Below are 15,256 nucleotides of genomic sequence, written 5' to 3'. Positions count from 1 at the left end.
TTTGGGGACTGAGTCCCTGATATTCACATTTGCCTATCCCTGCCAAAAATAGCTTTTTCACGAAAATTTACCTTGAACTCGCAACGATTTTTTCGCCGTTCCTGTTTAATAAATGCATTATTTTCCGGAGAGATGTCTTCGATTATTGGATGCCCCTAAGATATTATCTATCTATCTATCTATGTATATATATATATATATATATACACACACCATATATATATATATATATACATATATATATATATGAGAGAGAGAGAGAGAGAGAGAGAGAGAGAGAGAGAGGAGTAAAATTTCTCTGGCTCTTCAATTGAGAGCGCAAATTTAGCCTATCAACTTTATCTGCAAATAATAATAATAATAATAATAATAATAATAATAATAATACCTAAAATACATGAAAGTCATTAATATATATATATATATATATATATATACATATATATATACATATATATATATATATATATATATTACAGTACCCTGTCCTTCGGGAAAACTTTTTTAATAATTTATAAGAATAATATACGCTAAAAAAAAAGAAATATAAGAAAGCATTGTATGAAATGAGTTTCCCTATTGATAAAACTCAAAAAAAAAAATAAAAACTTCCAAAATGTTTCCAGCGTTCAGCACAAATAAAGTGAGTTCGAGCATTTTTCTCGAAAACCCAGCATGACTACATACTTTAATTACACCTTCGGTAAGATGTTAAAATCAATCAAATATGTGGTAAAATGAGAGACTGTGACTTTAGAATGAGAGAAACGAGGGGAGAATTATAAGTTTATATATGAAATATGCTTAAATGTTGTTACTGTTCTTAAAATTTTTTATTCTAATTGTTCATTACTACTCTTATAGTTTATTCTATTTCCTTATTCGCTTTCCTCACTGGGATATTTTTCCCTGTTAGAGCCCTTGAGCTTATAGCATCCTGCTGTACCAACTAGGGTTGTAGTTTAGCTAATAATAATAATTAATGAAAGTCTTGATTAGGAGAGCTAAATATAATGAGATTTACGAAAGGCGTGTTGAAGTGAATGAGAGAAAAATGTGCATGAAAAAATAAGTCGGTTAAAATAATGAGAGAAACTAAAGGCGAATCACAATAAATGTAAAATGTCTTGATTAGGAGAGCTGTATATAATGAGATTTACATAATAGCGTGTTAAAATGAATGAGAGAAAAATGTACAAGAAAAAAAGAGGTCGGTTCAAATAAGGAGAGAAACTAAAGCCGAATTACAATTACAAATGTAAAGTCTTGATTAGGAGAGCTATATATAATGAGATTTACATAATAGCGTGTTAAAATGAATGAGAGAAAAATGTACACGAAAAAAGAGGTCGGTTAAAATAATGAGAGAAACGAAAGGCGAATTAGAAAGACAAATGTAGAAAGTCTTGATTAGGAGAGCTGTATATAATGAGATCTGTGAAAGACGTTTTAAAATGAATGAGAGAAAAATGTACATGAAAAAAGAGGTCGGTTCAAATAAGGAGAGAAACTAAAGGCGAATTACAATTACAAATGTAAAGTCTTGATTAGGAGAGCTGTATATAATGAGATCTGTGAAAGACGTTTTAAAATGAATGAGAGAAAAATGTACATGAAAAAAGAGGTCGGTTAAAATAAGAAGAGAAACGAAGGGTGTGTTAAGATTACACTTCTCGTTCTGTGATGTGGCCCACAAGGGGGGGGGGAGAATCTGACTCGGGAGGTGAGAGGGGGAGAATAAAAAATCGCGCGGTGAGAGAGAGAGAGAGAGAGAGAGAGAGAGAGGTGGGGAGTGTGATTGGGTAATGTTGGGGAGGGTAGGAATCGCACATCGCCGCGAACGGGAAATGAGGAACTCGGAGGAAAAAGGAAGAGTAAAAGGGAGAAAAGGAGAAGGAGAAGAAGAAGAAGAGAGGACGTAGAACTAAAGAGGCTTTGGGACGAGTTCACATTTCTGGACAAAACGCGCTTACCGCTGCTAAGATTTTTGGCGGGTCCGAAGGTACGCTTAAACGTACATACACACAAACACACACACAGTCGCTCGCGCGCTCGCATACACACACACACACACACACACACACATTTAAGTTGCTGCTTCTCACCGCAGTATGTAAATGAATTCCTGGCTTGGATTGTCATTGATTATCAAATACCGCATTTCTAGCGACACTCCTTTTAAAAATACATCATTATATTCATCTACGTTAAGAATAGAACGATTTTTAACTATTCTTATCTCCCACAGTTCGTACTCAATGCACAGAAGAGGAAGAATGGAATGAAAAATAAAAAGAAAAAAAAAATAGGGGCCTCTTGTCACCATCGGACATGGGTTGCCCTTACGCGGCTGATAATGAGGGGTGTCTTCCAGATGCAAGATGATGCTAGAATTGTAATGGAATAATTTAAGTTGCCATATTTCATTTTTATAGAGCGGGAATTTAGAAAATGAATCGGATATACCGTACCCATGGCTTGTTGTATGATTAAATTGGGAAATATTATTAACGATTATACTTCTTTTAGTAGTTTCGTAGCCTTAAAAAGATATATTTTTCATCTAAATTGTCGTTTTCCTATGATCATTTCTGATTAGTTATCGTCTTTTTCACGCCGCCATCAACATGAGAGCGCGTTTATATTAGCATAAATAGAATTCGGCGTCTCCCTTTTCACGCTCTCTCTCTCTCTCTCTCTCTCTCTCTCTCTCTCTCTCTCCCGAAGAGTAACAAGATCCCTTGAAATAAGAATGGAAGAAATCCTTCATAGTAAACCCAAAAAGAGTAGCATTTCAAGACATTAGACGTTCTCCGGAAGCAGAGAAGACAATTGACGAAACTGCTTTGCTAGTCAGCCTCTCTCTCTCTCTCTCTCTCTCTCTCTCTCTCTCCCCTCCCCCAACACACAAACATTTGAGCCGCGTACTCCAGCCTATGACCTGCTTGAATCAATAGCAGACTTAAAGCCCCTCTTCACCCTCCCCTCCCAAGACTATCCTCCTCAACTCCCATCTCGCCCTACCGCCGGAACTACCACCCAACCAGTGGTAAAACCCTTTCTCTCCTTGGATCCGTCCCCTCCCCCACCCAAGGGGAGGGCCAATCTCCCTCCCAAAACCAAGCTACGAACAGCGGTTCTTTTTATGCAGCAGTGTTACCAAGTTAGCTATTATTGTGGCTACATTTTTGGCTATTATTTTGGCAAACAGATGGAGATCTATTGTGCAGACTGCAGTCAAAGGCTGAATCTATATAATTAAATTTTCAATAAATGTAAAGGTTCTTAAGCTGAAATTAAAAATTATAAAATTATATTTATATATTTCTTCTTAAGATTTTGAATAACATTATGAATGTTCTCTCTCTCTCTCTCTCTCTCTCTCTCTCTCTCTCTCCCGACAAATATGCCAGTTCTTATGCAAGCACGATCTCTTGAAGTTCGCTAGAGTAGCGAGACCCCAAGGGCTAGAAATAATCTCTCTCTCTCTCTCTCTCTCTCTCTCTCTCTCTCTCTCTCTTATAATGATTCAGCGAGCATTTGATTATTCTTTCTCTCTCCCCCTTATTTCTCTCAAGATTACTATGACTCAGCGAACACTTAATTATTCTCTCTCTCTCTCTCTCTCTCTCTCTCTCTCTCCCGACAAATATGCCAGTTCTTATGCAAGCACGATCTCTTGAAGTTCGCTAGAGTAGCGAGACCCCAAGGGCTAGAAATAATCTCTCTCTCTCTCTCTCTCTCTCTCTCTCTCTCTCTTACAATGATTCAACGAGCATTTGATTATTCTTTCTCTCTCCCCCTTATTTCTCTCAAGATTACTATGACTCAGCGAACACTTAATTATTCTCTCTCTCTCTCTCTCTCTCTCTCTCTCTCTCTTATAATGATTCAGCGAGCATTTGATTATTCTTTCTCCCCCCCTTATTTCTCTCAAGATTACTATGACTCAGCGAACACTTAATTATTATTCTCTCTCTCTCTCTCTCTCTCTCTCTCTCTCTCTCTCTCTCTCATACGTTGACAAACAGGTAATTACGGGTTCTCCCATTGCCTCTTAACAATGAACAATATCGTTCTGACGTAAGAAAAAAAAATAAGAACGAATACGCATTAATCTCAATTTATTTTTAGGACCACACACACACACACAATCAATCAATGCCTAGGAAAATATATTCAAAAGTTTACCAAATACGATGTTACTGATAAACTATTTGTAAAAAAAATTTTTATTGCAAAACATTGTTAGGGTTAAGAAAATGTAACCTATATATGCAGAGTATAATAATAATGCTAAAATAATCATTAAAAACTATATAACGTAATACATTTATTTGTAAAAAAATAATTTTAAAAAATGACTGCTTTCCTAATGTGATTTTTTTTTAAATATCTTGCTTGAGATTATTTGATTTTTTGTAAAATCAAAGCGGTTATATTGATTGATTGGTACAAAGTATAATTGATACTAATGTATTAAAGTGAGTCATTACGCTACATTGACACAGCAAGGAAAATAAATTTATGAAGGTAATATATTGATCTATCGCTTTATAATCACGGGGTGGAACGAACATAGCTGGTTTATAATGCATAGACTATCTGGGTAACAAAAGGTTAGCAGTTATAGATATTTCATATTAAGCCTCTGGCACACTCGCAACAAACTAGCTATGGTAGGTTACAGACACAAGCGGCAAAGTGACAAGGGTCAAGATTGTGCAAAAAGGGTAAAAAAAGTGTTTTCAACTCGTCAGTTTAAAGGTTTTTAAAGGCTACTCATGAATGGCAGAGGCAAGGGACAATGGCATTGCCCTATCAAGCAGGCCCTAGAGACTGACCATATATACAAATGATAAGCGCCCAAGATAAGACCAAGGAACGCCAGGAAATGGCTGCTGATAACTAAGCAGATAGACCTATAGGCTCCCCAAAACACCACCATCCTTAGCTCACAAGGATGATGAAGTTGCAACGACCAAAATAAATAACCGAGTTTAAACGGCACTCAAACACCAGTCAGTAACGTTACTGCATAAGCCATCACAACCTACACTGAAAAATACATAAATTGTGTTGTGAAATCAAATATGAACAGCCAATATATTAATTGTTTTAAATATGATTGTTTACTTTCTAGGTCTAGTGGCTGTTTGCTGGGCCGCTCTCCTATCTCACGGCTTCTCCGGCTACACAGAAGCAGCCAGGAATATCGTTAGGACTGCAAGAACAATCAAATCGCTGTAAGTTATCCGCCACATTTTATAGTTCAAGTACGAGAGCAATATCGAGTTGATATGCTTTAGAGTCAAAATGGTCGAGATATAATCCCTTCATGGCCAGATAAAGAACATTTTAAGGAGTAAAACTTAACCAAAGCTTGATCTTTAAACGCTGGCAACTCAAATCTGAGCAATATTTCATTTCACGAAATGTAAGAGGTGCTAATATCTGCTTAATATGTGAAAGATATTATGAATAGGGAAAGGTGAGGGAAAATACGGCTTTGAATATTGTGATATGATTTTAACCCTTGTAGCCAAGTTATCAATCCTGGAGGCTTGTTAAGAAATGAACATTATGCAAACATATCATTATTACAAGCTTAGCTATAACACTAACTGGAAAAGAAAGATTCTATAAGCTTAAGGGCTCCAACAGGGAAAAATACCGCAGTGAGGAAGGGAAACAAGGAAATAAACAAACTTCAAGAGAAGTAATAAATCAAAATTAAATATTCTAAGAACAGTAACAACATTAAATTAGATATTTCATATATAAACTATAAAAGCATATATTTCAGTTAGTATTGTATATATGTAATACAATTGGATCTACATAGCAAACTCTACAATCTATATATATATATATATATATATATATATAGTTACTTCTACGTATGTTTAACATAAAACAGTATTTAAAACAAACTCTCTTACAATACGAGGTCTGTTTTGACACAGGCCACAAAATCGTGCATTTTGTAATGTCTCTCAGGTCAAATGTCAGACCAAAATTAGCTTTGCTTTTACTCTCTCTCTCTCTCTCTCTCTCTCTCTCTCTCTTTTCCCTTTTCCAAAAGGCACAAAAAGATAATTTTGACTCACTATTTAAATGTAATCTTTCAGAATCTCAGATATACCACAACTCTCTCTCTCTCTCTCTCTCTCTCTCTCTCTCTCTCTCTCTCAACCTTTTCCCTTTTGCAAACAGCACAAAAAGATCATTTCGACTGACCCTTTAAATATAATCTTTCAGAATCTGATATACCACAACTACTCACTCTCTCTCTCTCTCTCTCTCTCTCTCTCTCTCTCTCTTCCATTTTATAATGGAATAAAGGTTTTTTACTTTGACTTTGACTCTCTCTCTCTCTCTCTCTCTCTCTCTCAACATTTTCCTTTCTGCAAACGGCACACAAAGACCATTTTGACTGACTCTTTATACGTAATCTCTCATTATCTCAGATATACTACTACTCTCTCTCTCTCTCTCTCTCTCTCTCTCTCTCTCTCTCTCTCAACATTTTCCTTTCTGCAAACGGCACACAAAGATCATTTTGAATCACCATTTGAATGTAATCTTTCAGAATCTCAGATATACCACAACTCCTCTCTCTCTCTCTCTCTCTCTCTCTCTCTCTCTCTCTCTCAACATTTTCCTTTCTGCAAACGGCACACAAAGATCATTTCGACTGACCCTTTATAAGTAAGCTTTCAGAATCTCAGATATATCACAACTCTCTCTCTCTCTCTCTCTCTCTCTCTCTCTCTCTCTCAACATCCTTTCTACAAACGGCACACAAAGACCATTTTGACACTTTATACGTAATCTCTCAGTATCTCTCTATCTCTCTCTCTTTTGACTGACCCTTTAAATATAATCTTTCAGAATCTCAGACATACCAGAACTGCAACTTATGGGAGATCCCCAAGCGGGGATAGTTGCGTTCACGAGCGACAAAGTCAACATCTTGAAAGTGGGCGACCTCATGAACCAGCGTGGGTGGCACCTAACATACGTTCAGTATCCCCCAGGGCAAGTACCGATGTTATTGTTGTCTGTGCGTGTTTGTTTGACTCATTGCCTTGTCTAATTATTCGTGTATGCGTGTGGTAACCAATTTGCTAGTTTTGCATGGTTTAAGTGGTAATAATGCATCATATCAACAAGTTAAGCGGGTTTGGAAGTAGAATGCAGGCAGGGGAAAATATATTAAAAAAAAAAATGTTCTCTTATGTAATAATTCAAATCATAGGTAGCAAACCTCAAGGTTGAATTTAGTGGTAAATTATTGGTTATTATTTTCTCTCTCTCTCTCTCTCTCTCTCTCTCTCTCTCTCTCTCTCTCTCTCTCTCTCTCTCTCTCTCTCTCTATATATATATATATATATATATATATATATATATATATATATATATATATATATATATATATATATATATATATATATATATATATATATATATATATATATAATATGCCAAAGACCCACCGGGAAAATGATACGTAATTAATCTTACGTACCAATTAGCTTGAAATAAATCAATAGTATTATTTCATTTCGTCAAGAAAGCACTTTAATAGAAATATATAAATACAAACTAGAAAAGTACAGTGAAATGCAAATTTTACTAAACAATAAGTAAAATCAGCTGACAGTAAAAGTACGACCATTTTAGATATGAAAGGGAACATAAAAAATCAGTGTTGAACAACAGAAAGAGTTCAAAACGCCAGGAACAATTGAACGCATCTTTCTGTGGAATCTAAAATTGGTTATGCTACTTATGGCTAGGGCATGGAACATTATTAATTTAGTGGAAACCATAGACATGTTCAGGACATCGATTGGCTAGCATCTATGATGTATAACCACAACGGTAATTTTAAACTGCTCACAGACCATTTTAACTCCTGTTTTCGTAATTTCTTCTATGTTACTCTAACGGAACGTGAATTAATTGCGGTTTCAAACCTACTTTCAGACGAAAAAAATAATAAACCCGATTTACAAAGGCTTCAAATTCAACCAAGGAATAGAATAAAATATTAAAATTCACGTATTTAAAACAAAATTATTAATTTCTTTACTACAACAATGCCTCAACTATACCACTATCTTAATAAAGCTTCAACAACTCGGGAATCACAAGCTATACAACACAATAAACGTTCTTTTATCATTTCAGCATTTTCACAACTAATCGTTTGAAGTTATTCAGAATTTATGAGACCGAGTTTATTCCAAGAAACTAGTTCCTAAGGCAAAATTCGAATTCAATTTTGTTTAATTGTTAATCCTATTATCTTCCGTGCCGTCCGAGTGCTAAGATAAGGCAAGCGTGGGATGATAAACTCCCAAGATAGCTTATCTCAACACTTTTGAATCTGTGGTTACCAGGTGGAAACATTACGAACTTGCAAGCTGTGGGTTCATAGTTTGATGCAGGGTTGCCAGGTTTTCAAAATGAGAAAAGGCCAACGTCTGATCAACTGCAGCTTTAAAAGGCCAACGTCTGATCAACTGCAGCTTTAAAAGGCCAACGCCTGATCAACCGCAGCTTTAAAAGGCCAACGTCTGATCAACTGCCGCTTTAAAAGGCCAACGTCTGATCAACTGCAGCTTTAAAAGGCCAACGTCTGATCAACTGCAGCTTTAAAAGACCAACGTCTGATCAACTGCCGCTTTAAAAGGCCAACGTCTGATCAACTGCAGCTTCAAAAGGCCAACGTCTGATCAACTGCAGCTTTAAAAGGCCAACGTCTGATCAACTGCAGCTTTAAAAGGCCAACGTCTGATGAACTGCAGATTTAAAAGGCCAACGTCTGATCAACTGCAGCTTTAAAAGACCAACCTAATAGTAGAAAAAGGCCGAAAAAAATATAGCATTTAAGGCTAACCAATTATTAATAAGGACAAATTTAGCTATCTAGCACGAAAAAAGGGCCAAATTGGGAGATTTTGAGTCTGAAAAGGCCACCTTGGCCACCCTAGTTTGATCTGTTCTCAAAGCTCAAATTCTCAATACTGTAGTTTTCTTATTGGCCATAACTTTGCTGTCCTGAACTAAGGATGGGGTTTGGGGTGGCCCATAGATCTCCCTGCTCAGTCATCATCATCAACCATCCACTCTTGTCTCAGTAAGGGTGGAAAGGGGCCCCGGGCAATGATCATGCCTAAAGGTTTAAAGGTCGCTCACGAATGGCAGTGGCAAGCGACAGTGACGTTGCCCTATCAGGCAGGACAATGGCCTAAAGACCGACCATATGATCAGCGCCAAAGACCCCTCTCCACTCAAGCTAGAACCAAGGAGGGCCAGGCAGTAGCTGCTGATGACTCATCAGGTAGACCTATAGGCTCCCCCAAACGACCCAGTCTTAGCTCACAAGTTTGGTGAGGTTGCAGCAACCAAAGGAACTAATGAGTTTGAGCAGGATTTGAACCTCCGTCTGGCGTTCACCGGTTAGGGACGTTACCACATCGGCCACCACAAGCCTGTGTAAACGTTTGGTTTTTTGGATATTGTGTAGTAATGCAATGACCTCCCCCATGCCTCTGCCACTCCCGATTGATCTTTAAACCATCTTTGCTTTGTGACAAGAACTCAAAATATCATCTCCTGGATGATATATAATATGATCATTTACGACCCACCTCAACACAGGACTGGGGTTTGAGTCCTACACAAACTCGATAGTTTCTTGTGGTGGTCAATTGAAAATGTCCCTGCCTGACATTCTGCTAGACGGGAGGTCGAGTCCTTGCTCAAGCTCCATAGTTTATTGTAGGGTCTGCAACCTCACCATCCTTATAAGCTAAAGAAGGGGGTTGGGAGAGCCTATATGTCTACCTGCTGAGTCATCAGCAGCCATTGCCTGGCCCTCCCTGGTTCTAGCTTGGGTGAAGAGAGGGCTTGGGTGCTGATAATATGTATATATGGTCAGTTTCGAGGGGGCATTGCCCTGCTAACTAGGGCACTAAGACTGTCCCTTGCCACTGGCATTCATGAGCAGCCTTTAAACCTTTAAATCTAGGCATATAACATAAGGAAATGATCAACTTTTGCCAAGCTCATAACTACATCCAAATTACAATAACCCTAAATAAGATATAAATTCCTTTGATAAAAACTTATCTGACCTTGGGAGAAAAAAAAAGAAAATGGGGTGACTGGATTGGATTTGTAAATTTAGCCTGAATGCCCACCAGCACTAGGACCTGGGAGGACATTCCGGGTCCAGATGCAACTGGATCAAAACCTTCAGTATAAACAAAAAAGAAGCAACAGAGAAGCCAAAAAGCCGAATGGAGGTACGCTTTAGTAAAAGGATATCAAACGAGTGCCGATGAGCGAGGAGAGGAAACTACTGTACAAAGATTTTTAATTATTAAGTACAGAAGTCCCATCGATTACAAGTTTAATTTGTTCTGGGAGCAAGCTTGTAACCTAAAATGCTTATATTCGAAAAAAAAAAAAATTTCATAAGAAATAAAGGAAATTCACATGATGGGTTCCACATCTATACATACTGAACACATTTTTAAAAATTCTTAATGTAATTTAGTTATCAAATAATAATAAGAACATCAGAAATGAATACAAATTAATATAGTACGGTAATTCACAATAAAAGAAATATTGACAACATAACTCTCATTTTACCTATTTGGAGAGTTGTGGCTAGGGTGAAGGAAACACGAGAGGAAGAGTAGCGCTTACTGCTTGGAAGAAAGAATCTCCTTCCACAAGCAACTCTGGTAAAACATTGGGAGTTTTCTGTTTTGAACGACATTCACTATCCCTGACTGAACCACTTAACTTGTGTTTTTTGGACAATTGGTCCTCTTTTTTTTTCTTTTTTTTTTAAATTCTTACATTCGACTTTGACAAGGAACCTTTCTAGAGACGACTACTTTTGCCTTTTCTTGAAATGGCATGAAAATAGGGTAAAATTACCAGGAATTCAGCATGAACGCCACTTGTGTGGCGTTTGGAGGCTCCACATGACTCATTTCATGATAGTCTTGTTAATATTTGTCCACAAGAAATGCACATAAGGGAAATTTTTATTTGCAGACCGATACAATGTTTACAAACCGATCTACTTCATATTCGGTCACTCATAAACATATGTACTACTACTGTACTATAATACTAACAATAGGCCTACAACACTCGATGTGCAATGAGGGCACTAACCCTCTACGGGAGAAAATAAGTTGGAACCAAAGAATACTTTGAAGAGGGAGGTCTCTCCCCATGCAGATTCATCTTTCACATGAATATTACATAGTATTATATAAACGTTTTCAGGTCAGCTGTCACTTTTATAGGGTAAGTCGTGAACTGACTCCTCTCCCTTTACTTCCATAGTACCTTTTAGGGTTAGGAATTCATCTGTCACTCTTACATGATGTAACTTGTGATCAGGCTTTAAAAGCTGTGTCAATTTTGCTAGCTGTCATCCTTTCACCCCCAAAGGACGTACTGGTACGTTTCACAAAACTCACCCCTTTAACCCCATGGACGTACTAGTACGTCCTTGCAAAATACTGCTATTTAAATTTTTTTTTACATATTTTTGATAACTTTTTGAGAAACTTCAGGCATTTTCCAAAAGAATGTGACCAACCTGACCTCTCTATGACGAAAGTTAAGGCTGTTAGAGCAATTTAAAAAATATATATTGGAAAATGTGCTTGAAAAAAAAAACCTGGGGGTTAAGGGATGGAAAGTTCCAAATAGTCTGGGGGTAAAAGGGTTAATTGTCGACCCTAACCAAATGACTGAAAATTAGAGATTACGCACGATTTATGACAGCACAGGCTTTTGCTACTTGAGCACACCTTAGGACAGAGAGGGATATTCATGTGGCATTTCAAATCCCACTATACACTCACTATGAAGTGCCTATTGATAAGATTGAATTGTAAATGTATAAAAAAGTGAATAAATTCAGTTTTTTTCCTCAAATTGTTTTTGGGGGAAAGAAAGATGGACACAGATTTACTCTACTCCAGAAGTTCGATTGATTGATTGATTTAATGTTTTCTGGCATCCTGACATCTCAGATACCAGAAGTTCAATGTTCCTTACTGTTACATAACCCCAAAATAACTAGACTTATAACTTGCCACCAGAGGCCCTTAAGAGTAACCTGCATTTCTTTGAAGTATAATTATTCTAGTTTTAGACTTTGTTCCTTACATAAAAAAAATCAACAGGTTTATTTAACAGCAGTTTAACAAATACAGCAGTTATTTTTTTATCAAAGGTTGGCACTGAAACCAGTTTAAGTTTGAAAACTAGACCATTATTACTGACACAGGCAAAACCAACATTAAAATGAAAAAGGACTGAAACCATATAATGTACTTACTGAGAAGGGATACTTTAACATGATGAAAAAGTTTGTGTATCACCATGATCAGCAAAGCTATACAAGTCAGGGACACCCATAATAGGTTGGTTTGCTGTGAGCAATCAGACAAATCTCTTACCATCACCAATCCACAGTGGTCAGCATGTTGATGAAAGCTGGCCAAACCCCATACTATACAGTACATGAATAAGGACATCTGAAGCCTTTGTCCTGCAGTGGATTATAAACGGCTGCATTTGTTGTTATTGTTAAGTGATATGGCACCCTAGTAGTACCAGCCGAACTCGGTCGAGTCCCTTGTCAGGCTGGGAGGAACGTAGAGAGGAGAGGTCCCCCCCCCCCCTTTTTTTTTTTGTTTCTTTTGTTTGATGTCGGCTACCCCCCAAAACTGGGGGAAGTGCCTTGGTATGTGTATGTATGTTAAGTGATATTTATTAATAAAATCTCTGAGCTTGTCTTGGAAGGAAGGAATGTACAGTACTTAACTTTCGCATGGCATTGTAATTGAAAGGCAGAAATATAATTTTAAAACGATACTTAAAATATACTTAACATTCTAAAAACATTATATAAGGCTCCTGTACAAAGACAGCAAATATAATTATTAAAAGGTTTGAAAATATGACATTCGATTGTCTTATTACAAAATAATCTGTATAATTTTTCCCCACAGATTACACATCTGCCTCACATCTCTCCAAGCAACACATGACTTCGCCAAAAATTTGGCTAATGATCTCAAGAAGACCTTAGCAGAGCTCCAGCAAACATCAGACTTGGCTGTTTCTGGAATAGTAAGTGCTTAGAGTGAAAGCACTGTCTTAGCAGCTTATATAAATATAGATTTGGCAGCAAATGTACTCTTAACAGTAGTCTAATTTTTTCACATTATTACCATTTAAAGTTTTTTTTCTACAAAGTACAATATTTTCATATTTTATTGTCATATTCTTTATTCTATCTATATGCTCGCTCTATTTCAAGTTAAAATACAATTAAGTTTAGATTTTAATTTTTTTCAGAACTGGAAAATGTTTCCAATTTGTACAGTTCTTTAGTGATTATTGTCACCAAACATTGGAAAATTCACTATATTCATTACCTCATTCAGTCTGAGGAAAACAAATACCATCATACAAATTATTGGCTACCTGATTGCTCCAAACTTCATTTATAACTCATATATTATAAATTATTGGCTAAATGATTGTTTCAAACTTCATTTATAACTTCATATATTATAAATCATTGGCCAAATGATTGTTCCTAACTTCATTTATAACTCATATATTATAAATTATTGGCTAAATGATTGTTTCAAACTTCATTTATAACTTCATATATTATAAATCATTGGCTAAATGATTGTTCCTAACTTCATTTATAACTTCATGTATTATAAATTCTTGGCTAAATGATTGTTCCAAACTTCATTTATAACTTCATATAATATAAACTATTGGCTACCTGATTGATCCAAACTCCATTTATAACTTCATATAACATTAAATAACTGCATTCTAAAAACACGGACTCATGAGAACACCAGTTTTCGATGCTAGTCTGTAAATTCGATGCATGTAATGCTCCTATTTCTCCTAATGTCCCTATCATTAAAATATTTCCTTGTTCCACTAAAACATACTAAATGTCTTCTTATTCTTTTTCAGGGGAAGGTATATGGCACAGCTGCTACCATACCTGATAAGTCTTTGATTGGTGAAGCAGCCAAGATATTTTTGACTTGCTACTATGATACAGGATTTAAAGAGGAGACCTCTTCCAAAGACATTTAAGGAAAACGGGTAACTGATAAGGAGAACGGGTGACGGAGAATGGGGGGTGGGGAGATGTAGGGGTACAGAAGGGGGATGTTGATGAAGGAGAGGTCTAATTGGTGAGGGATCTATGGTCGTGGTTCAATCACGCCCCAGTTTTCTATACCGACACTCAAAGAGTGAGCGAGCTAGGTTTATTTCTGGCATTCCATGCATCTCTTTTTTTCTCTTGTATATTCAGCAATAACTATAACTTAGAAATGGTGCTAGAGGAGCATTTCACTGGGCGACACAGGTTCCTCGCCCAGAAATAGATTTTTCCTTCGTCAAAATCCCTTTATGCTGACTTCATATGGATGTGTTAGCTTAAACACAATCCCATAAACAAATTCTACCCTTAAATACACCTATAAATATTATACTTTGCTAACAAAAATGTCTAAATTGAGGCATTCATCATGATCAATAAAGTATTGTATGTTGGCATTCATAACGATCAATAAAGAATGTTGAAAGTACTGTATGTTCTAGTAATAAACAATATTCAACACTATGCATATCGTTCATTAAATGGAATACGGGAATAATTTATACAAAAGATAAATAAAACAAACAATACTTTTAAACTCTCATTCCTACCTACAGTTCTACTTAGTACTGTCATGTCTTGTGCATTATGAAATTATATTAGTCATACTACACTTTAATTTCTAAAATAATGATTATTTTAAAGCACATACTAAATGATAAAATAAAAAGTACATTGCTCTCTTTCTTCCTCTCTCTGTTTTCTAAATCTTCCAGTAGAGTATATTTGGAAATAGATCAGGCAGTTTTTCCATACTCTCACTGACTTACACAGCTTCCACTTGGTACCATACGAAATACTGTAACGAACACAGACTATCAAATTCAGCACTACAACACATTCACTACGATAAGAGATGAATTATTGTGCATACTATATCTAAAATTCTTATAGAAGCGACCCAAAATACATAATGCATTTTAATGTCTCCTTCTTTATACCTCACTTCCCTATAACGCAACACGTGGGATGTCATTCAATAAATCGGAGCAGAGTATT

General features: G+C 36.4%; 1 protein-coding gene across 1 annotated transcript in view; it reads left to right on the top strand.

Moving 5' to 3' along the window:
• Nucleotides 1–14,788, top strand: part of LOC137617312 (sphingosine-1-phosphate lyase 1-like) — a 53,310-nt gene extending 38,522 nt beyond the window's left edge. The window contains exons 10-13 of the mRNA XM_068347322.1: nt 5,144–5,246; nt 6,895–7,041; nt 13,065–13,185; nt 14,062–14,788. Coding sequence (XP_068203423.1) covers nt 5,144–5,246; nt 6,895–7,041; nt 13,065–13,185; nt 14,062–14,187 — 497 coding nt within the window. The 3' untranslated portion in view covers nt 14,188–14,788. The remainder of the gene's footprint in view (nt 1–5,143; nt 5,247–6,894; nt 7,042–13,064; nt 13,186–14,061) is intronic.
• The last annotated feature ends 468 nt before the right edge of the window (nt 14,789–15,256 follow it).

Source organism: Palaemon carinicauda, chromosome 23 (assembly GCF_036898095.1).
Source record: "Palaemon carinicauda isolate YSFRI2023 chromosome 23, ASM3689809v2, whole genome shotgun sequence".
Lineage (NCBI taxonomy): Eukaryota > Metazoa > Arthropoda > Malacostraca > Decapoda > Palaemonidae > Palaemon > Palaemon carinicauda.
Note: the sequence above shows the minus strand (reverse complement) of the source record. Positions and strands in the feature narration are given on the sequence as shown.